Source organism: Ambystoma mexicanum, chromosome 11 (assembly GCF_040938575.1).
Source record: "Ambystoma mexicanum isolate Mex_15411 chromosome 11, UKY_AmexF1_1, whole genome shotgun sequence".
In the NCBI taxonomy this organism is placed as follows: domain Eukaryota; kingdom Metazoa; phylum Chordata; class Amphibia; order Caudata; family Ambystomatidae; genus Ambystoma; species Ambystoma mexicanum.
The window spans coordinates 860,316,497-860,341,150 of NC_090934.1; the positions used below are offsets into that span (position 1 = coordinate 860,316,497).

The following is a 24,654-nucleotide window of genomic DNA, read 5'->3' on the forward strand; positions in this document are numbered from 1 at the left end:
GAGTTTAAGCTACAAATGCTTGTCAGGCGTGGGGGTCCTGACTAACAGAGATTTTGAAATTAACTCTCAAATTTGTCCATAAGATCTAACCTATGGTGGGCCCACACACCGGTGCCTTTCAAATGTGTATACATGTGTTAAGGCATTCGCAAGTCCCCAATTCCAGGTGCTTGTGCATGGTGTTTGGGACATAGCAGTGCCCTAACATGGTGTCTGATTTGAGGGGTACGGCTGCAATGCCCTGAGTCGCTGCACAGGCGGTCTATGACTTGTGCTTGCCATGTTTTAAGTCTATTTTCTTCGCATTTATGGTGGAAGCAAGCTAGCAAACTATAAAACCTGGTCTCTGGCAGTTCATAAGCCCCTGTTCATCCATTCGCTTGTTCCTTTTGTTCTGTCGAAAGGCAACAATGGGCAATGTGCGTGTGCATCCCACTCTCTTCTTTCCCACAAGACTATATTGTGCTTCAGACGATTACAGAAATGCTAGAAGGAGGGCTTTAGGAAGGAAATCATCAAAAGAGGCTGGAAAGGTGCATACTACATGCATTTCCTGTTCCCGTGAATTGTGGCAGTCTTGGCCCCAGTCTGCGCCTCCACCTACTGGCCAAATTCCTAATGAAGGACAAATTACAATGGTCACACTGGCGCAAATGCATTTTTTAAACGTAAGGCATTTGTTTGCTCTAGCTAATGCGTCTAGTTGGACCTCTGCCATACAAAAGCTAAACCAAATGCAAATGATTCCTGAAATATCAGAGAAACAAATGTCCTAAAAGTGAAGTTGGAATTCAAAGTTAGAATCCATAATGATTGCTTAGGTTTGTGGTGAGGTGCAGTGGCACATCTTTAGGCCTGACAAATCCTGATTTAATTGGGGAATTTGCTAGACCTACCGAGAAAAAAGATATCGGTATTACATGCCAAGGTGGCCACCAATATAGGACTAAACCAAAACATATAATTTCAGTAGGTCTACTGCATAATTTATTAGATGTATTGCATCTGTCAAAAGCCATTGGACGAGGTGGCTTTGCACACGTTGTTCTTCTGGTAGAACCAGAAATATGGGCCCATGTCCTTTTCCAAGTTTATAGCCACATACTTATGAATGACACAATAGCCACACACTGCAAAGGAAGTATACTGTGTCTGGTCTATAAAAGAGGGGATTTCTCACTTCCATCAAATTAACGTCTCATTGACCCTGCACCTCGCTGCAAAAAGGTTTGCACAAGTCATACTTATTCAAATAGAGTCCCTCAGTAAACAGGAACTGGATCATTCACTTATCCAAGTTGCATTTGGCAAGGTCCCTTTTACACGCACAAAGTGTAGTGTATAGGCTCATCTGGCAAACCAGGCATTAAGGTTGGATGTACGTTGAGGAGCCAAGAATTTGACGCAAACACAGACGACTTGTGGTTTTTGATTATAAACTTTTATTCAAATCAAGAAGGGGTTGGAAAATTCCTCAGGATCCCGAACTTGGGCAGGATTTCCCTACTTTAACCAAAAACTAAGGGGTCTGCCCTTTGTCAAGATGACCAAAGCAAAATATGTCCTGTGACCGTAATCCTATTCTGACCCTCACACTCTAAACTAACTCTAAGGTGTAAAGGATATTGTCTCACATTCTCAAAAGTGATAGAATCTTTGAATCCAACTTAATGGTATTATGCAAACCAAACATTTCCAAATGGATGATGTTCACAGTTCCAGCAAATTGCTATTTTCCCCAGATTCCTTTCTACCAATATGCAAAAAAGAGGCATTTCTATCCCTTTTGTTGATGAGTTATTGTATCCCAGATGCCAATCAGGCTTTCGTGTGCCCAGAATGCTGTGTCATTTTAACAAACTGGTGATAAACCATGACACATCAAAGACAATGAGGTGTGGATCCAGTAGCAAGAATTTCAGGTTGTGTACTAATGGTAGGCCCCATGAACAAGTAAATGTGTAAATGCACTTGGTATTTAGGATTCCCTCTATGAGAGATTCAATTTTCAGACCATCGTTTGTACCTCTACAAAGCACCTAAGAAATAGTCAATCTTAAACTGATAAGTGAGCAGTGTCGGGTATTCTTCCAATTTGCATTGCCTCAATGAGAAGCGGCCAATGCAGCTCTTTTAGGTTTGGTAATTCTGGTAAAGTTGAGAGTTACCTACCAGGCCTATCAAGCTATTTTCTTGTAATAATATGATGTGTCCTGGTCATCTAATGGGCGGTTCTGCTCCAAGTAGAAGCTAAGCTGCCCCCCAAGATGCTGGTGATTTTTTAGATTTCTTTTTCATTTTTGCTATAAAATGTTGAAGCACTCCTGTCTGGGCATTAGGGTTCTTTTATGACCCAACTTCTAGCTTCTGCAACAGACCGATCCTATTTGGGCAACAAACCAGATCTCCGTTGACCCTAGAATTAGTATGTCAGCTCCACTATGTCAAAAGCACACCTAACTATTTTTGTTTTGTTTTTCAGGTTCTCGAAAATTACAACAAAGGGAAAACAGCCTTGCTTTCAGCTGCCAAGGTAATGGTGAGTCCTACAGAGGTGGACCTGAATCCTGAGATGATCTTCCAGCAGCAGCCCTTACCCTCTGGAACACCCACTTTGGAATTGGGAGCCGCACTGCTGACCGGAGCAAGAAGCCGACCTGCAGACCGCAGGAACAGCAGCACAAAGTAAGTGCTTGACCTTGCTTCGCCAGGTTCGGATGGGGACAATAAATTGACTGCGACATATAGAAAGTGGCCCACGTTCGATTCTCATAGTTTGAGACTTGGCAGAGCAAATTGTTTAAGCAGTTCCAAAGATGCATGTTAGGCGGCATTTATCTTAGCAAATTATTCATTTTAGAGCACATTGGTCTATTAGAATTGGTCAAACCTGCCAGCAGCAGAGAGCACTAAATAATTAAACTGATCCACATTAGTTCAGAAAACCAGCTCAAACAAGCCTATTGCCCTATAGGCCAGGCCATACCTGCGCTGCCCAAAAACAAATGTTCCAACGAGGTAAGCCCATGTTGTTTGGTATTCTCTTTTTGACTGTCCATCTTTCCTGTTAGTTGCTTATGATCTGATTGGATGTATTTTACCATAAGATTTATCTCTTGATGTCTTATTTTCAGGAGCAAGACGCAGTCGGAAATCAGCCTAGAAGGGTTTTATGACACTAAGCTTCTGTCGCCAGTCTTCAAAGATCCTGTGGAGTTGCTACTGATGGGCACCAAGGACCGTCTGACGGTGGCACTGCAGGACCGCCGTGCCCCACTAGCCACGATGGAGAGTCTCTCGGACAATGAGTCAACCTACAGCTTTGATTCCCGCCGCTCCTCTGGCTTCCGCAGCATCCGGGGTTCGCCGAGCCTCCATGCCGTACTAGAGAGGGACGAGACGCACTGCTTCTATATTGACCCCACCATTCCTGAAGAAAACCCCTCCCTCAGCTCACGCACAGAGCTTCTGGCTGCAGACAGCCTCTCTAAACACTCACAGGACACCCAGCCACTGGAGCCAATGCACAACAGCAGAGGCTCCACACCTCCAACGTTGCCCCGGAGGCCGGCCAGTCAGGAAGTGGCTGGCAGCGTGACTGATCTACTGCCAAACCCCACTTGGGAGGACGTGGCCCTCCAGAATGGGCGTGTAACTGACGTACCCAGCCCACAGGTGCTGGAATTTGCAGAGTTTATTGACAGCCTCTTTAATTTGGACAGCAAAAGCAGCTCTTTCCAAGACATTTACCGCATGATGGTGTCTGAGAGTGCCGACGAGTATGGGGAGATCCCCAAGTCTGTTAGTGAGCAGGAGATCCTACTGCGAGCACAGTTCGAACCCAACCTGGTGCCTAAACCTCCCAGGGTCTTTGCAGGCTCAGCTGATCCTTCCTCTGGCATCTCTGTTTCTCCGTCTTTCCCACTGAGCTCGTCAGGAGAACTCATGGACCTCACCCCTACAGGCATGAGCAGTCAGGAGTGCCTGGCACCAGAAAAGATTCGGACCTCGACACCCACTGGGCACACAGGTTCCAGTCCAGTCAAACAAGAAGACCTCATGATCTCTGCCCTCTAGTACATTCCAGGGTAGTCTAGGAGAATGCTGGGAAGGGTCTAGACGGAGGTGCACTGAGTGGCCAGGTTGCTAGAAGAAGGTGCACTCAGAGTCCCGGCACCAAGACACTTGTAGGAACAGGAGTCAGAATCTATGGGAAAGAGTCAGTGGTGTCACCACTCTGGGATTTTGGGGAGACTTAAGATCACTTGTGTCCTTCCTGCGTGCCCACATGCTCTGAAATCTTTCCGTCTTGCTCAGATTTGAGCTCCCCACTTAAGGCCTCCTGGCCATATCCACAAAACAATGCTGCAGAAGGGTAGACATGCCTTCCTTCCACTGAGAAAAGGTATGATTGCCCACGCCTCCTGGGGATTGTCCGGGGAGGCCCACTGGGCTGTTGAAGTCTGCATTCTTGAAGGTACTTTTAGTTGCTGAAAGGACAGAATTGCACTAATGGGTCGTGTCTCCCGGAGCACCAGACCTTTGTTTGTTTTTTTAAATTATTTATTTGGATGCCCAAGATCTGCTGGGCTCTGGATGCAGCATGGCATGCCGATCTCACAGCATGAACTCGCCCGGGTCAGGGACGGGGTGTGTACGGTGCCAAAGTCCTGCCTTTAGCAGACATGTATTCCTCTGTGCTTGCCTGTCCCCTGCAATGCACCTGTGTGTTTTCACCCATTGTATGTTGTCACTAATCTGGGGCCATGCCCAAGCACGAAACTTGTAGACTAGCCCCCTCCGCAGGCTACCATGATCAGGCTATCCCAATGTTCGGCCAGGCCATATCAGGCTCCCATGTTTACAGACCTGCCCAGTGTGGTCAGTGCTTAGGAAAGCCAGAGTTGGGTATTGGATATGAGGGAGCCCAACCGGACCTCACTGAAGCGCACACACTGATCATACTGCTAAATTACACATGAATTTTGTAGCAGCATCTGCCTCTTGATGGACACGTCACAACATTTGCGATCATAGTGTGCTGGATGCTTTTGTCTAGCAATGTTTTTTTCACACTCAAAAGATGACTTCATTTGGTGGACTCCATGAGGTGGAGGACAGCCATCCATTCTTAGTGGCTTCTCGTTCAGGGGGCCGGTATCCATCTTCTAACGAGGGGACATTGTTTACATCCTTAGCCAGACAGAGGTTCTATATCCTACCATTTCCAAGTGCAGAGGGGCATAGGCAGATCTACCCGCTCTCCCCCCATATTCACAGTCACAGGGTTATGTCCTCCAAAAGATGGGAGTGTTGGGGGGGCTCCGGGATGTTGGATTTTGTCCCCACAGAGATGATCATATCATCACTGGCTTCCTAGGTGGAGACTTTCTCTCTAATCCCGCTTCCCAGGTGCAGGCTGCGCATTGTATCATCAGCTTGCCGAGCCGGACGGGCAGAAGGAATATCTGGGCCTCGGTCCTTCCCATAGTTGGCCGACAAGAAACTTCTGACTCCATAGATATGACTTTAATTTGTTCTCCACCCCATCGAAAGATTCTTTAACGAACCTGGTCCGCCAGCTAACACCACCCGGTGTGAACAAGCCGCTACACCTGGTCTGCATGCCAAGAGTCCCCAAAACGATGGCCATGCATCGCTGGGGAGCAAGGGGTCGACTCACTCAACCTAACCCAGGAGAGTCTTGCTCGCTTGGGGCAGTTGAGAGTTGTTTTGGAACGATGATCATTTAAGGTCCAATTTTAGAACAAGAATCTAGATACAGGGATTCACACTGGCACGCCCCCTCTTGTCTACTGGTTGGAACTGGAATTACTTTTCATTGAAGCTTTGGTTCTCAGGTTTTTTTTGGACTACAACTCCTATAATCTCTAAGTAGCCTAGTGAATGTGAGGAATCATGGAAGACCCAGTTCAAAACATCAGGAGACCCACAGGTTCCAGACCCCAAAAGAAAATATCATGTGATTCAGGCAGCGGGAGCCTGTGTGTTCTCACTGACGGATTGCTAAAAGTTTGTGTGTACATTGACATGTAGGAAGTGCTTGTGACTCTCTCTGTTTGCACCCTCTGTAAAAGAGGGGCGGGGTGTGTATGTATGTATGTATGTGTGTGTGTGTGTGTGTGTGTGTACACGTGTGTACGTACGTGTGTGTACGTGTGTACGTACGTTGATTGCCAAGGCCATGTGTGCACTTTAATGCTGTGTGTGTATACACATCAATACGTAAAGTTGATGATTATGAATGTGGGTGTAGTAAGTGTGCATGTTTAGAATGATGTGGGACATGAGTGCGTGCAAGCTGACATTTTGGAAGGAAGAGGCTATGGTTGCGGTTGTATGGCCAAATACTCTTTTCTCTAGATCACTCTATTGCCAGATCTTGGGAAATGTGTCCTGCTGGGGGCAATGGAAGCAGTCCTTAAGCTGAGCAGAAAAGATGTAACCCCCCATGTCTCATGACTTCATCCCACGACCACATGTCAACAGACCAGTGTGGGAATATACTTCAGCCGCGATTGTTGCTTTTTCAGTAGGGTCTGTAGTAGGACTGGATTCCTAGATGTATATATTTTTTTAATTTGTTTACATTTTCCTATGCATTCTCCTGGCAGCGGATCTGTACCTTTACTAGGAGCATGTTCTGTGTGAGTTGGTCCTCTGTTGAGGATCCTCACCAGACCAGCCATTGCCGCTTTGGGCATTGACTCCCTATCCACTGCTGTCATCGCTGCTTACATTATACTGGTTTCCCCCTCAGGAAACTACTCGAGCTGGTCAGAGCTCAGTGACACTTAAGAGCAGTCCTCCTTGAGGCTTCCACGTGACGGCTCACAAGTAGGCAGGCTGGTGCAGCACCTTGGCAGAAGGACACCTCAAACTTCAGATATTATTGACAGCCTTTGCAAAGATGATCTTTGGCCTGCAACGGACACTGAGGAAAGAGGCTAATGCTCAGTGATGCTGGCTAGGCCATTGACAATTTCCTCATCAAGGTTCCTTTATTGAGGAGGGTCGGCATTCCAAGGCTGAAGTGAGCACGTATGGTGATGCCTTGTTTCTCCCCATGATGATCCAGAAACTGTTGATGCCAGTAGTTCTCAAAGCTGTCCAGGGCCATTTCATATCCCTAAAAAGGGACTGTAGACGCCCCACTAGTCCACAGGATGAATTGTCTCAAATGAGCATCTGCCATTTGACCCCCAAAATGGACAAGTTTGGGAGGAGGCGAGTGGAAATAACAATACGTCTGAACTGTCCATCCCCCACTCAGACAAGTACACAGAGGGTGTCTCCTCTTCTGTGTTGTCAGCACAGAGTGGCAACTTTTCAGACCACTCTATGAAACCGAAACATCAGAGTGTGGTTTTTGAGGTCACTGGTCCGGATACCTTGAATTTACCATCATGGTTCCCTTGCTGTTACTCCAGATGTAGAAGGGATAATGATCAGATTCATGTCTACACACATGACCTCGTGTTTCTCCTTTTCTCTGCGAGTGTGGCGTGTTGCCAGTTTAACACTTGTGCAGGCTACTGGGGGCATTTCTGCCTGGATATTGTCTCTGTCTACTCTTCTGAAACTCCCTTAAATTGGCAATCCCTCAAGGTCTTTTGAAACACCCAGTTTGGAGGTTCTTGTAGAAGCTGTTTTTTCCCAGTCCGTCCACCCCTTCTCCCCTACCACCATTCCTGTCTTAATTCAGGCGCCTGCAAATCTACTATTGATCAGTCTGACGTGCAGGCCATCATATTGCCACCCTGTGCTCTGGGAATCTGTTAGTCCTACCATGTACATATTCTTTTATTTGTTTATTTATTTATTTAGGGGAAAGCGCAAATGCAGTCCCCCACAGAAATTATGCAGTCGAGTATCCTGCACTAGGGGACACGCAGGCGCCAGCACATCAGGTGTGCAATGGATGTGGCCCACTCTGGGAGAACCACCTTAGTGATTGATTCCAAATGTGAATGACTAGTCTCTAAAGATTTGACATTGTGGCCCCCAAACTGAGATTCTTCGACTATTGAGCACCACACTTTGGATTGCGCGCATGCCTGATTTGGAGTCTCCTCCCCTCATCGTTCTAGACTGGCACTGGCCTGCACTGAGACATACTGCGGATACGCTGCAGAGCAGTTTTTGGGATCATCTGACTGGGTGCTACTCTTCTGGGGTTTTCTTTCAGGTTGTTAAAGGCAAGAGCTTCACCTATGAGGCCTGAGAGGCACTGACTTGGCCACTCATTCAATGTGTTATTATGTCCCCCAATCTAATGATAATTCCACCAGCCCTTTATAAACCGCTATTATTCCACAGTTTCTCGTATATTCATTAATTTTTCATTCCGTTGTGACAGTTGCAGTACTCGATCTCCGATCAACCAACATGCTGCTGGTAGCCTGGTGCACCCCCACTGTTGCCCTCATTCTATCACCATTGCTCGTCGACGCACTGAAGAACCTTACTTGCCCTAACATATATATATTAAATATGGATCTCTTTTATTGTCTTAAGCTTCCATCTCTTTATATGTTCGAAGGTCCCGAACTCTCTATTTTCATGGGCAAAGTGGTCGCATTAGACTTTTCTTTCAACCTTCTTGGGTTGATTTGAAAGAGCACCGTTCTCAACCTTTCTCTGGTGTGATAATCATTTATTTGGCTGCCACTTTCATTATCATTTCATCAGCATCCTGTCTCCCTTCTCTCTACCTGCAATCCGTTTGATCGCTAGTGTAGCGGTAGTACATATTTGGGAATTTCACTAAGCGTTGGCTCCGGTCTTTCCTATCTAGCCAGCGAGGGCCCGTCATTGCTTTCGAGTCTTGTGATTTAGTGCCATCAAATAAGTAAGGAGCACATTGTATGTGTCACACACTGATGCAAAGGACCTCCTGGAGCGGATGGGCACAGAGCAGAAAAAAGGTAGCTAAGCTGCTCAAAATAAGAGATTTATAATGATCTAAAAGTGTGGCAGCTTTGTTCTGCTATAGTATGGATTGTACAGCCTTGGGTGGTACCTGCAGTTCTCTGTCTAATTTGATCGGAGATGGAGAGGTGGAGGATGGAGCACACCTATTCACTAGCCGGCTATATACCCTAGGCCCCTCTACCTTACTTTCAGTAGGGCCAACAATGTGTCTCTGCTCTCTCTCACATCTTCAAGTCTGCACTTCATGTGGCCTCACCCAGCTTCTTCCTTTCTACTCCCATTCTAGGACCATCACCCTGTTCTCACATTCACTCGCCTACTACTAACTGACCAATTCAACGAAGAAGAAGCCTTCACAGACTTTCACCTAACCAGCACAAATGGAGAAGCAACACCACTGAACAGCCAAGTTTTCAATCTAGCAGACTGCTTCAATGAAGATGCAGCCTCCGCTGATCCTCATACGCCCACCTACAATGAAGATGCAGCCTTCGCTGATCGTCATCCACCCCCAATCAATGGCAATAACGATGCATCGCAACCAAACAACCACAAACCAAAACAAGGAACAACCAACAAGCAAAACCACACCAAAACGATCCACTGCAACCTCCTCAATGCAAGGTCAATGTCCAAACATGCCACCGAGATATACGATCTGCTCTGCGACGGAGGGATCGACATCCTGTTTATAACAGAAACTTGGCTAGACGACAACTACTGGATCACCCTCAACAACTGCCTGCCTGAATACTTCAAATGCGTCCAAGCAAACAGAAAAACCAAAAGAGGGTGAGGCTTGCAATCATTCATAAGGAACACCTGGATATCAAACTGGAAGACCCACTAAACATCGATAAATGTGAAGCCCTAATCATACGTCTAGCAGTAAGGCCCAAAACAAACCTGAAATTCATACTTATATATAGACCACCAACCTACGATGCAACCTTCGTAGACTCCTTCACAGAAGCAATCACCATCCTAGCCATCAAACACAATCACCTGATAGTCCTCGGAGACTTCAACATCTGGTTCGAAGGAGAAACCACGACCATACAAAAATCGCTAACCAGCCAACTAGCAGCAATGAACCTACAACAACTAGTCAAAGGAGCAACCTACTCGGCAGGGCATACACTTGACACAATCTTCGCAAACAAACTACTCCTTACCACGGCACCCCCAATTCAAATACCCTGGAACGACCACCTCATCATCCCCTTTGTAATCAAAATGACCAAGCCCAACAAACAGTCAACAGGACAAAACAACGAACACCATGAAAAACACTGGAGAACCATCAAACACTCCAACCTGAAGGAACTCCTGGAGCAAAGCAAACCACACCCAACATTCATGGAAGAAGATGACCTGGACAAAAAGGTAACCCTGCTGCATTCCTGGATTATAACTACTATAGACAGCATCACCAAAGAAAAACCCGTCGCTTCGTCTAACAAACGGTCAATGGCAAAATGGTTCTCCCCACTACTTAGCACCATGAAAAGGAAAAACCGAAGACTAGAACTTGATTGGAGAAAACAAAACAATGCGCCAAACAAACTGAAATTCCTACAACACAACCAGGCATACAAAAAGGAAATACAAAAAGCAAAGAGGAAACACTATGACAACAGAATCTTCGAAGCACCAAACACCCAAAAAGAGCTCTTCAAAATCATAAACGAAATCAAAAACCTTCAGAGATGTAACACACCAACTCCGTCCACGAAACTTTGCAATGACCTTGCAGACCACTTCAAAACCAACATCCAACAAACCATACAAAGCAGACCCTCTGATCTGACCACAACCCCCACCTACACCCAGGAGGAGCACCCAAACAAACTACAAAGCTTTCCAGAAATATCAGTGGAGACATTCGTCAAACTGGTGAATGAAAGCAATAACTCCGGGTCCCCCGAAAACCCCTGCCCACCAGAGATATACAAATCGATTCTTAAACAAGGAACGCCCATGGAATATCACAGGAACGTCATCAACCATTCCATCACAACTGGGAAAGTGCCACAAGCCTTCAAAACTGCATACATCAGGCCACTACTCAAAGATACAACGGGAAACGTAGAGGACCTATAGACCCATCTCCAACATCCCGTATAAAGCCAAGCTGCTCGAAACGTACATATACAAAACAACCCAAGAGTTTATAGAGGAGCACGGCCTACTAGACCAGGCACAAGTTGGCTTTGGACCACTGAGAGGAACAGAATCAGCTCTACTCTCAATATGGGACGATCTAAAAATCAATGCAGACTCGGACAACAGCATTGCCTTGATACTCCTAGACCTATCGGCAGCATTCGACACAGTCGACCATGACACCCTCATAACGAGATTAGAACTTGGAATAACAGACACCGCCCTACTATGGATCAAATCTTTCCTAACAAACAGAAAGGAAACCGTATGGATGAAACCCTTCAAATCCAGCCTGAGAGATTCCACCTGTGGAGTACCGCAAGGATCATCCTTCTCCTCGCTCCTAGTCAACATCTACCTGTATCTTCTTATCAGAATCATCAAAAGCCACGGCCTGACCTGCTACAACTACGCTGACGATACACAAATCATCAAAATACAAGACAACCCGGAAAGAAACTCAACACTAGAAAACTGCCTCTGCGATGTATTCTTCTGGATGAACTCCAACTCCCTCAAAATCAACCCAGGCAAAACTGAAATAATGATTGTCGCAAAAAAATGGAGGAGAAAACCAATTCATCCCTTGGCCAAGGGAACTCGGGACAACCCCAGCACCCTCGCCGATTGTAAAAAACCTGGGGGTTCTGATGGACAATAATCTCATGCTAGAGCCACAAGTAAACACTCTCCTCAAGAAATGCTTCTTCCTCCTGCTTGCGGCAAAGAGGATCTTACCGTTCCTATCGTTTTCCAACAAAACAACCACCATCATCGCCCTCGTCATGTCCAAAGTAGACTGTGCCAATAGCCTATACCTAGGCATGCCTGAACGACTCTTAAAAAAACTACAACACATTCAAAACGCAGCAGCCCGACTACTTCTGAAACTACCCCGAAGAGAACACACCGCACCAGCACTGAAAATACTACATTGGCTACCAATAAAACAACGAATAAAATTCAAAACAATGTGCACTACGCACAGAGCAGTACACAACAAAGGCGCCGAGTTCCTAAGAGACAAGCTGCGCCTACATCAACCAACAAGAACGCTCAGATCAAGCATGGACATCCGCCTGGAACGGAAGCCTTAAAACAAAAGAAAACTTGGAGGATCCTCCTTCTCTCACCAAGCCCCGAAAACCTGAAACGACCTTCCAAAGTACATACGTAACACAAGAAACCACTTATTGTTCAGGAAATTACTACAAAGACCGGCCACAGGGGCACACACACATTAATGAACATAGAGCGACCCCGATACACATCGATCAATCAGTGGGGAAAAGCCAAGGTAAATATCCCACGACATACTAAACGACCAAACGGGAGACAGCCGCAATACGACCAAAGACAGTAAACCTAGCAAGACAAAGACAGAAACACTAGGATGAATCATCAAGAGAACCATGACCTTAACTATTACCATCCCCAACAGCCCTAAGGACAAAATATAGAGAGGGCAAGGAAGCACTGCACCACGAGCCCCAACCCAGTGGGTGAGAAACAGAATGTTTCATCACTACACACTGTCCGCCAATACACAGCAGGAAGCACAATGCCCCACCACCCAAACTAAACAATAGCCCCAAAGATGTTCACCCCACCGAAACCAAAGAACTAGTCAGGACAGAAGGAAACGAACGACTGAATACACAGGCTCACCAAGACGGATCCACTAGGACACCACAGCAACACGACTCTGACCCTGAACCACTCAAAGCCTCAACCGACCAGGGTCACACTAGATAACCTGGGAATAGATAGTACCTACCCAGTCCCACACCTGAAGATTAGGTTCAGACACACCTACCAATCCAAACAATACTCAGTATGATACAGCTGGATCAGCGCAGCACCACCAAAGCCAGTCGGCCCACAAGGAAGCAGCAACAACCCAACCCACAGGTATACAACTCTAACGGAACCATAAGTACCTGAATCAGGATACAGACCCCACTAACCCAACCCTCTATCTTCTGCATACTTAATCGCACACAAAGCCACACAACTATCTCTCTCCCAGCAATCTGCATGCACTTTACCACACAGCATCAACAACACATAAGCTTCACCCACAGCACTCGAGGCCTCGCCCGATCCGATACTAGCACCAAAGCCCAGCACTCGGTGTATACCAAGCTGAAGCTGCCAACAGCACACCACTTCTCCCACTCTCCTTCTCCCCTCCTCCTGACTAACCCTACCCGTTCTTCCTGTTTACAGAGTCGCCAGTGCGCCTGGGGACCAATTCCATTGGTGACGTTGCGCTATACAAGTATCTTTAACATAACATAACTACAGGCAACTGTCCTCTGTCCACCTCATCTCTTACAGTTCTCGGTTTAGACCTCCAAACAGGGCCAGCCTTGCTGGCCTCGTGCCACCTCATCTTCCCTCGGCCTACAAAACAGGCAATACACACGTGTGCCTGTACCAACCAGGTCTCATGAAAAATTCCTAAAAGTAAATGGAAGTCTTTATAATTAACTGAATTGCATGCTTGCATGGTAGGGCCCGCAGCTAGATTTAGCCGCATTGCGATATCCCGATGTGATACTAGCTGACCACACGTCCACAGGCAGGGTCACTAACCCCATCGTTTGGGTCATGCTCCAGGGACTCCTAATGCATCCAGACACCCTAACCTGAACATAGGTAAGACAGAGCCCATCTCAGCCCGGCACATACATTGTTCTTCATACATGTGTTTAATCTGTATAGTCGCCACTTCTATTATATTTACCCCTGTTGATGCAATGTTCTCCTTGATTATGTCATTTCATGTCTGTCCAGAGTGACTCAGTGCCTTGAGACCCGACCAGTGCTGGTAGCAAGATTCACAGATGCTGCATAGCAAAAAATACTTTGTTCTTTTTGTATTACTAACGTCAAACTCTTTGCCCTCACTAAATTCATATTCACCATTACTTCCCATTGCATTCCTTCAAGGTTGTATGAAGATCACCGGAATACCAACTCTCCAATCCACCAGAACCTCCCTTTGTAAGGATGAGGTCTTCATAGACTAAATACTCGCCTGCTGATTTGTCCCCCCTCCCTTTGATTCTTTACACACTTTTTATGCTTCACATCTCGATTGCTTTGTGTCCTTTATCTCTCATCCCAGAATGCTGATCCCATATCTGAGGCAGCTAAGCACCCTGGGTCCCCTGCCTTGTGAGACTCCCACTCACTATTTAATCATTCGTAATTTCATAAACTACTTCAACCTTACAAGACTTCCTCTTTTTCAGAGGTTGTCAGACCTGTGAAAGCTGTGGCAGTGCAAATCCATAGTTAGTGAATCAATGGTACAGAGCTGGCTACACACGGGATAATGGCACCCAGCCTCTTATAACGCACCTGTACACAAGTGTTTTCCATTGCCAGTATAACCTTGTCGAAGAAAAAAGGCTCAAAACCCAGTGCAGGTGGTCTGTTGCGTGGAGTCAAACCTATTCTAGAATTTCACAATACATCATGGTAATCATTGATAATATCTATCCACAATTCCCAAAAATATTATGTCCTATGTGAAGGTTAGTAAAGTGAAAAAAATCTTAATGGAAATAAAATAATTGCTAGTTATTTTTATATCATAAGCAGTAACGCCGACTACATGGTCACGAGTTTCGCCTACTCGAGTTTTTTCAAGGCAACGTTGAGAGGATTCATCATCACAAGCAGAACTGCTCCATCCTGGTCCATGAAATGTGATGTCATTACTTGATCAAATTCAAATCTGTACATGCTCCTATCGAGCTGTTGGAAATGTCCAATGATGTGCTAAGCGTGCAATGGCTCACCCATTCTTTGTGAGTAACTCTTTCGTTTAAGAAGTAATTTCAAGAATTCATGCAACAGAGTGTCCTCTGCTTTTGCCGTGTTCGGCCTGTGGATGGCGTTCCTTGTGGTGTCATTTCATGAGCCAGGATGGAGCAGTTCTGCATGCGATGAGACTAATCTCAAAATTGCCCTGAAAAAGCCTGAGTAGGCGAAACTGCTGGCCATGTGGTCTGCGTTACTACTTATGATCCAAAAAAAAAATAGCAATTATTTGATTTTCAAAAAGATTCTACTAACCTTCACAAAGAAAATAACTTTTTGAATTGTGAATGGACATTATCAATGATGTATTGTGAAATTCCATAATAGGTTTGACTCTTTGCAACATCACCCCGCACTGGGGTTTGAGCTTTCTTCTCCTCTTTGTCAGCCTCTCCACTGGATCCTGCTGCTCACGCATTTATATTAGTGAAAATGAATGTGCTTTCTTTCTGTCCTGTGCCTACCCCTCTGCTGATCATCTGTCTGTTTCTACCCTCCTTCAACTACATTTTTTAATCTTTCTCTCCACTGAGTAATTGCTGAATCTTTCAAACAACCGTCCATCCTCCTCCTTCACATGCCCTACCAAAGCCCATCCAGCATCATCCTTGTGTCTTGCCGACAGCTGCCCATCTTACTCCTTCTGGTACATTCCCAATAACAGTCCATCCTCCTCTTTCTCATACCTCACCAACATCCGTCCTTTCTGCTTCTTATACCTTATCATCATCCATTCAGCTTCCTGTTTCTTGTACCATGCCAACACCTGCCCCTCTTCCTCATGCATTACCAACACCTGCCTATCCACCTCCAACTACCTTGTCAACACCTATCCAGCCTCCTCCTCATACCGTAACATGAACAATTCTGTGCAGTCATCATCCTAATCCATCTCTTTTCTCCCCTTTCTTTGTAAACCTTTAACATGTTTTAGGTGTATCCAACATTCCTTATCTTGAATTTCACACCCTACTCTCTTCTATCCAATTACGTTCTTGAACAAACCATTATTGCCTTCTGTCACCAACCAAACGTTTCTATATATTGTCTTCTCTCGGCACAGTAGGCTCCCAATTATTGCGGTTCTGCTTAGTTCTGTACTAAGTTTCCAGGCCCTGCTTTACTCGTTGCTGTAGATTATCTTTTTCTGACTCTTTTTTCCACCATATCTTTTCCCTCTTTGTCTGCTATGGAGTTCCTCGCGGCTCTGCTACAAGTACCCTACACTTTTTCTTGTCTACAGCATTCTGGATTGCTATTGTTGCTGTTTTGTATTGTATTGTTTATTTATATAGCGCCTATACACAGGCAAGTGTTTCAAAGCACTCAAGGAAGGTTGGAACACAGGGGAAAAAACAAATCGCTCAGAACCCTTGAAAATCTGAGATGATAATAGCCTGCACAGGCAGAGTAAGTGCATGAAATACATTTAACCTTTTGAGATACAGCAAATAGGCCTGACAGCGATTCTGCAATTTTAACAGTACAATTAGGGGTGAAGACAAGCTATCTTCTCACTTCTGGGGTTGTTCATCCTATTGTCCGTCCACTTCATCTTTGCTAGATTTGGAGTCCTTCCCATAATTTAAGTTTGCCATGCTGGATCTGCAATCCTCTCCCCAAATTAGAACACACCACAAACCCTGATCTGGAGTACCCCGTTTTATTGGACTCACCCATGCCAGATATGGATCCTTCACCCCTCATGGGAACTCCTGATCCAAGTGTGGTTTCCTCTCTTCAGAGGAGCGGGTACCTCCCTAATGCAAGTAAATGGCTCTGGACTTGTTTAGTGAGTACAAGGTGACCTGAGGAGAGTGAGATAGATTGGTGTGAGTCTGGTGACATATACTGGAAACATGCTTGCTTGCTGACATATCGGTGAGAAAGGTGTGTATGTGTGTGTGTGTAGATTCACAAGTAAAATCTTTGCATGTGGATGTACACGTGAAATGTGCATGTGTGTGTGTGTGCCTGTTTGTGGTACAGCACACCCGTCTTACCCCTGTAGCTTCCGCTTCATTAGGAAGTAGAGGTCATTCTGTTTGTGAGTGCTGTCCGCTAATTCATTGGTCCCTGCACATATGAATGTGTGGGCTGCTATTAGCCCTGGGAAGGAGATGCTGGAGTCAGGCATTAATGGCTCAGTGATCTAACACAATGCAGACGGACAGTCACAGGGGGGGACTTTCTGTCCTCACCCAAGAAGTTTCCATCTGCTCCTTGACTCTTGAGAGCTCCCTTCCCCTGTCTCTTTTTTTTTAATCAGTGCACTCTGTGTGCCACATCTCTCTCACTCTCTGAGCCTCTGGGGCAAACGTCGCCACCTCTGCAGCGTGCATGAAGGAAGACATTCTGTTTGTATAGTCCATCCTCTATACCTCTAGCATTACTTTGCTTTTGTTCTGTGGTATCTCATCTGGATAGTTGTGGACTTCCATTGTGCAGATTTATGTGACCCCCCCTCCCCTCTGTGTGACCTGAAGCTGTGCCTGTCCAGACACACATTTACTTAATTGTGCACCTTTGTACCTACAGCCATGCCTTGCCAGCTAAAGGTTTGTTCCCATAGGAACCAATGTACAGGCAGCAATGACTGAAAAGCCACAGCTTGCTTCAAAGGGGAACTTTTGTAGAGGCAGCCATGAATGAAAAGCCACAGATCGCTTCACATGGGAACCCGTATACAGGCTTCCATGACTGACCTGTTGCAGATATTTCCCATGAGAACCTATGTGCATGCAGATATGATGGACAAGTCGCAGATCTCTTAACATGGCAACCCGGACACAGGCAGCCATGGCTGACCTGACATGGATATTATCTTTCTGGAACCTATGTAGAGGCAGCACTGACTGACCATCCACATATGTTTGTTCATATGGGAACCTGTTTACAGGCAATCGTGACAGGCCTTTCCCTTGGAAACCTATGTATATGCATCAATTACTGTCCAGCTACTGGTCACTTCACATGACAACCTGGATAGAGGCAGCAATGGCTGACCTGACACACACACATGATCTCATTAGAACCTATTTAGAGGCAGCCATGACTGATATGACACATATATTATCTAATTGGAACGTAAGTAGAGGCATCAATGACTGACCAGCCATATATGCTCATATGAGAGTCTGTGTACAGGCAATCGTGACTGACCTCCCACAGAGCCTTTCCCTTGGAAATATATATATATATATATACATATATATATATATATATATATATGCAGCACTTACTGACCAGCCACTGGCCACATCACATGAAACCTGTGTACGCTCAGCCATAGCCCTCGTCACATGGAAACCTGTCCAGGCAGCCATGACTGTCCTGCTGATTTCAGGGTGGCACGCCTATATTAGTGTCAGACACCCTAATCACTACAGTGTTACATATTGGTGCATGTATTCAGCAACATAGCGTCATAGAGAAAATGACAAAATGCTTACATGAAGTGCAGCCTTCACTAGTTCAGCAAATGCACACAGACTGCTATAGGATGCCACTACCGCCTCTGTCCTGCACCAAGACAGATTGCAGCTATGCCACCGACTGTGTTTGATAGCCTGAAACCTCCAGCCAATGGCAGGGGCGTGGCTTGGTTACTGACTGCTATGATTCCACAGAGCCCCTGAATTAACCATGCCCACTTTATAGCTCGCTCTGACTGCTAGTGACCTTGTCCTATTGTTTACTGTGGGCCCACATGTTTACTAGGCCAATATGTGTGCACATTACCACCTGCCCCTTCTTTCTTGGGTGGTGACACCGCTAGGTATAGAGGTTTCCACCTGTTCATGTCGAGCTAAGAGTCCAAGTTCTTTTTATTTCCAGCGGTTACAAGGGCTCTGGCACAGGATGGGATCGCTGACCTTGGAACAGTCGCCCCTACTCTACCCATGAAAAAAGGGATGCGATGAGAAAATGCCAGCACTGCATGTAGAAACTCCCAGGGAGGAGGCACATCTGCCAAAGGGGATGCCAGGAGATCCTGCATAAATGGAGCATATGTCCAATACAGACCAAGAAAAACCACTAAGTCTAGGTGCCATAGTACTGAAAACCCCCATACGCCTTTATTATGGGAAGAAACACTGTATATAATAGAGAATGAAAATACTATAGCATATTCTATATGTAGATATACATATATATATAAATATATATCTATAAATGTTCTTGTATATTCTATACATATCTGTATAAATGGAGTTAGCGTTGGCACTGCGAGCTGCCGGTTCCACTCCCAATGCTGTAAATATTATGTAATAAACATGTCAGGCTACTTCAGACTGCACTAACCTGGGAGAGGGTTCTTCTCTAATCAGTCTAATTGTGGGATCAAGGGTCTACATCCTACCCCATGGAGGGAGGCAGGCAGGCAGGCAGGCAATGGGATACCTTCACGCCATCTCCGTTGTGTGGTTCCCATCTCTGGCCGCACAAGCCCGGCCAACATCGCAGCTATCCGGCCATCCACTGCCAACATGTTCCTTTGGAAGCTCTGGTACTCCTTAAAACAGTTTGGAAGCATGACACTTCTCTTTTATTTGGAGTTTTCTAAGTCTGTTTTTAATTCAGCCCCACCGTCTCTTGTTATGTAAATCTGCTGATAATAGCACTGTCCCCTCTCCTACAGCCCTGTGTGTAAGATGTCTCTCCTGGGCCCTTCCTCAGGGGAATGTCATGTGTTCAGACTGCATGTTTCATGCCATCTTCTGAGGGGCTTCATGAAACAGGTCGGAGAAGTCTGAATTGTCTGTTTCTGCTCAGGATCAAGGTGTATGTCAGTTTTTAGATGATGTTTGCCCTGCACTGTGTTCAACTTCCATGGGTTCTGCACAAGTCCCGACTCACATCCTGTGCCTCTTGTTTGTGCGTAAGTGTGCAGGACCTGCCACATGGCACACACTGGAATGTGCAAGCCAAAGCAGTTCTGGTCCAATAACCTGGGCAGTGGAATGGATGCAGACCCTTCTCAAAGCGGTGTGAACTCTCATGCAAGGGCATCTGTAGGTCATGCTCGGAGAGCTGTGTGAAGATCTAGCAGCACAGCGTTGATATAAGCCATGCGGAAAGCTGTGTCGATATCCTGGAGCATAGCGTGATTGTAGGCCCTTATCCGAGCTGTGTACATTCACAGCTCAAGGCAGCTGCCAGCCATGCACTATGTTTTATGGACTGCAGCCAACCTGAGACCCCCGTTGATGTCACACATGGAGATCCTACATGACCTACTTAGTCCTTTAGGGGAATCACTGACACAGGGCAGCTTCCGGCTCTACTTAGCAATGTGGTGCTCATCTGCACATGGTGCCTTCAGCCCACCTCGGCTGTGTGGATTTCCGGCACGGGTAGGATTCGGGCCCTGTTCAGACTTTTTATTGCCAGAGTTAGGTGGCTGTTGAACATACACAGGCGTGGGTGGATTTGCAACACATGCATGGGTGCAGGCTCCCGTTTAGGGCGGTGCGTGGGTGTCTGGATATCTACGGTGTATGGGACTAGAAGGGGGGTGTTGTCCAGTTGTACGGGTTCCTGGGGCGCACAATGGCTGCTCAGTCCTGTGCGGATCCACAGCACAAAGGGGCTGTCTTCCCTACTTGCACTCACACCCGTGTGGATCACCAGCACAGAGCCAGCTGCCAAACTTGATGAAGGTGTCTGTGGTTGCCAGGTCCAAGGTGGAGATGATTGTAGACCTGCAGCATTTTCCTCTGCATGCTTCCTCCCCGGAAACGGAAAGTGACCCCAAACCTCTCTCTAAATATCAAAGCCATTTCTTAGTGAACTACGAATCGCCACTTTGCCTGACTGTGCGCGTTTCTTTTTTTTAATAAAACCCTGTTTTTATAATTGCATTTTTTGTTGGTGAAGGGGTGATGAGAGGGAAGCCCAGTGTGTCGGGGGTACAGAAAACACTCCCAGACTCTTCTCCATGGCCCTCACTCACGTAATAATAGCATTGATTTTCCGTTCCAACCCGACACAAGAACACTTTGCATTTTGGAATGACACTATGAGCATTAATAAAAGAAAAACGTATGTAACAGGATTACTTTTGCCTTATTCACATGTTTTGTTCAAATGCTAACGGAAGCTTCTCGAGCTAAGACATCAATGCTGCTGGTCGGAATGTCTGTTGTTCAAGAACTGTCTGTGTTTACTGTTGTTCAAGAACTGTCTGTGTTTATGCATGTTTCTCTCCAGTGTCCTGGTCCTCCATTTTCTTTAAATGGGCTTCATACAGCAGATATGAGGTCATATCTTGCACGGGTAGTACAGCTCAGTGGCAACGTTTGTCTTGGAAGCAAGGCAAGGCAGGTTCGAATCCCAGATCCGCCCTCAGAAACCTCCTCGGTATTAAGCGCGTTATAGAAAACCAGTTATAATAATGTCACAGGTACACTGACAATCGGCAACAACCTTCCCCTATTGATGATTTAACACGGTGCTCTGCAGAATGCAATACCTTTACTGAACTTTGACCATGCAAATAATTTCTGCATTTACTAAGTCCAAACTGCAATACCTTTTATTGGACTCACAGAAAATAATTTGCTAAGAAGATTCAACGTGTTAGCTTTCAACGACCCATAGCCTTGTTCATCAGAGTTTAGCAACGGAATGAAAAAGAACAGAAAACCATAGTGACCATTTCTTTCAGTGAATTGCAATTTAATTGTGTACAGAAGCATTCACACAGGCCATATGAATGGGCACGGCGTGGAGTCTGGAGGCAATGGCGAGATCCTAATAGCAACACATAATATGAATATAAGACCTAGCTAGTTTGAAGAAATAATATGGTAATCATGGAAAATAATTTCACTTATATCGGCCTTCTGAATCGCACCTTAAAAAAGGCACACGTTCACCAAAAAAAAGGCAACGGATGTGCCTTGTGTTGCTCCACAAAACGAATGTACACGATTCCACCTACATTATATTGTTTCAGTTAGTTCAATAAAAGGTATCCAAACTAAATGTGATGTATAAACTGTCCCTTTTAAATTAACTTCGAGCAAATACAAGATGCTGTTGATTTGGCCAAAGTCTGTATTTGTGGCTGACAGTATCCCAGATCCAGTCTAGTTTGGGACAGGTTTGAGGCACTCACCTGGCACTCAGAAAGTACCCCGTGACTAAAAAAAGTTACGCATATCTTAATCTGTTAATTTTAGGGTTGCTTTTTATTGCCTCTTTAGGTTGCCCAAAGGATTTAGGGTCGACCTACTGCAGGTCGAGTCCTTTTGGCGAGTATGCCATAGCCTAGTGTGCTGTCACTCGATTGGATCCTGGTTGTCAAAGTCCTGGCAGTTTTTAAGGCCTTGCTAAACGCACACACCTAAACTGATGCAGGCCACAAGGTGCGCATACTATAAGCAAAGGGTGGCATGCAAGTATGCAGACCTCAAGAGCATAAACTATTCAGCTGGTTGGTCGAATGTAGGCAATGCAAGAACAAGCGGCAGAGGAGGACGGGAGCCAGGACTGTAATTGTTTATACAGCAAAAGCGACTTTGTGGGCACACACTGGATTAGTTTTCAGAAGAGCAGGAGAAGTGGAGAGGAAGTATCAAGGCAAGAGAGAGTTGGAGTATTAATTGAGGCTGCAAAAGAGGTGGGAGTGTGAGGAGGGAGGTGCTGGTGTCGCCAATCTTGAACTTCCTAATGGAGAAGAAGAGGGCAAAGTAATTGGTGGACTACGTAGCGGAGACAGTAGGGTGGGATATGTGGGCCCAGCATGGCTTATCATGGGAGAAGTGGAATGTTGGTGGGAGTCCAGTCGAAGTGGGGAAGAGTAAGGTTGGCAGAGGATTTTGATGTAGCTTCATCCAAGGCAGTGGACTTTGCAGAGATCTTGAAGGGGGATCTGAGTGAGGTGGATCGGCCTTTGCACCATTGTCTTAGATGAAGACATGTATTCGTTTTGAGACTTTAAATCTTTTGAGGAGAGCAGTGTGGGACGGGTAATGGTAATCAAAGGAAGAGGTCATCAAGGGGCTAATTGATAGAGGAAGTCTAGCATGGGGCAATGGAAAGGAGGGAATACCTGACTTAACTATTTAAGGTGTCCGAACTTCAGGTTTGAACTTGAGTTTGATTAACAGGGAGTTGGTGTCGTGAGAAGGAACAGCAATAGTATTTATTTTTACATGTATTAGGCATGCTAAACCCTTAGGCATCAAGGCATTGGTTACATAGGGAATCATGGCAGAGAATACAAGAAGACATAAGCATTAGGCTTTACAGCAAGGCCAAAGGGCAGGTACATAGAAACGTGTAGAGTCTTCAGATTTCTCCTAAATGCCCAATAGGATTGTTCAGATCTCAATGACAGTGGTAGGGTGTTCCAATTCTTGCCGGCAATGACTGGAAAGCTGGCACCCCTAGATTTCATGTGCCTACATCTTGGGATGGCGAGTTGGTGAGAGTGCTGGGAGCAGATGGGTCTGCAGGATTGTACTTTGGTGATTTTTTGGGGAATGATATCCCGGAGCCGTGTTGAAGAGGCATTTGTGGGCGATGGCTAGTGATTTAAAGATAATGCACTCGCAGGTTGGAAGCCAGTGGGCATTTCTTCTAGCAGCTGATATATGTTTACGCTTTGGAATGTTGAGATCTGCCATGAGGGCATTGTTTTGGATAACTTGCAGTTTGTTAATGTTGCACAGGGAGGTTCCTGCAAAAAGTGTGTTACAATACTCTAATCTAGAGCAGATGAGCGCTCTAGCGATGGTGACACAGTTTTCCATGGTTAAAAAGGGTCTGCTTGCATTAATGAGCTTGGAGGTGTGTGCTGCAGAGGAGACAAAACGAATGGTTAGAAGTAGAGAGGTCAAGAGATGGGAAGAATGAGATGAGGGAGGACAAAAAGATTATTAGGTCAAGAGAGTTGCCATCAACGTGAGTCGGTTGGTCATGTCTGGCTGTCAGGGATTGATCCGAAAATAAAGAGTCATGGTCCGGTTACTGGATGGTAGATATTTTAGTGAGGTTGAAGTCCCCTAAGGGGACAATATGGGCCTCAGCCCAAGGGTGTCAAGAAGCAGTTCCAGATCGGGGAAGAAGGAACTAAGGGAAGCAAGGAGTCTTTAGGTAGGGGATTGTGTTAGAGGCATGTGAGGAAGGGGTTGAATAGACCTATGTCCCAGTTATATATGAGGTCAGATGACGAGGGTCCAAATGTCAGAAAGATCACTATGGTTGCCCATTATTTAGGTCCCTGGACAAGTCGGGAGAGTCCAGGCCCTGAGACACCCTTCCGCAGGATCCCATCTGACAGTGGTGACAACCACCACAAAGAAGAATTAAGGCCCAGAAACATGTAAAGCCTACTGTGGTACCGCAGGGTCCTGTACACACGGAGGGACACTCCTGGAGAGAGGTGAACAAGACCTAATTGGGAACAGAAATCGAAATAGGCAGCATGCACCACAGCTCAGCTGTATCCCATATTGATCCCTGTATGAACACACCAAACTAACCAGAAGATCTACAGTGCAGACAACAGCAGCACAGCCAGTGCCATCATTCCAGCAACGTGCTGTGAAGGATTCTAACCGGGCATCACACACCGGATCAGGACTCTTGCCCTTAGCCTAGGATGTAGCGCTCAATTAGAATACTTTCTCTTTATTTTCTATGAATTCGAATTGAGCCAATACCCAACCCATCTCACACCCCCTTTTA

At 45.9% G+C, this 24,654-nt stretch overlaps 1 protein-coding gene across 1 annotated transcript in view; it reads left to right on the plus strand.

Annotated features, from left to right (window-relative positions):
• Positions 1-21,014, plus strand: part of DAGLA (diacylglycerol lipase alpha) — a 323,287-nt gene extending 302,273 nt beyond the window's left edge. The window contains exons 19-20 of the mRNA XM_069623887.1: positions 2,483-2,685; positions 3,135-21,014. Of these exons, the coding sequence (XP_069479988.1) occupies positions 2,483-2,685; positions 3,135-4,077 (1,146 nt within the window). The 3' untranslated portion in view covers positions 4,078-21,014. The remainder of the gene's footprint in view (positions 1-2,482; positions 2,686-3,134) is intronic.
• Positions 21,015-24,654: the final 3,640 nt, after the last annotated feature.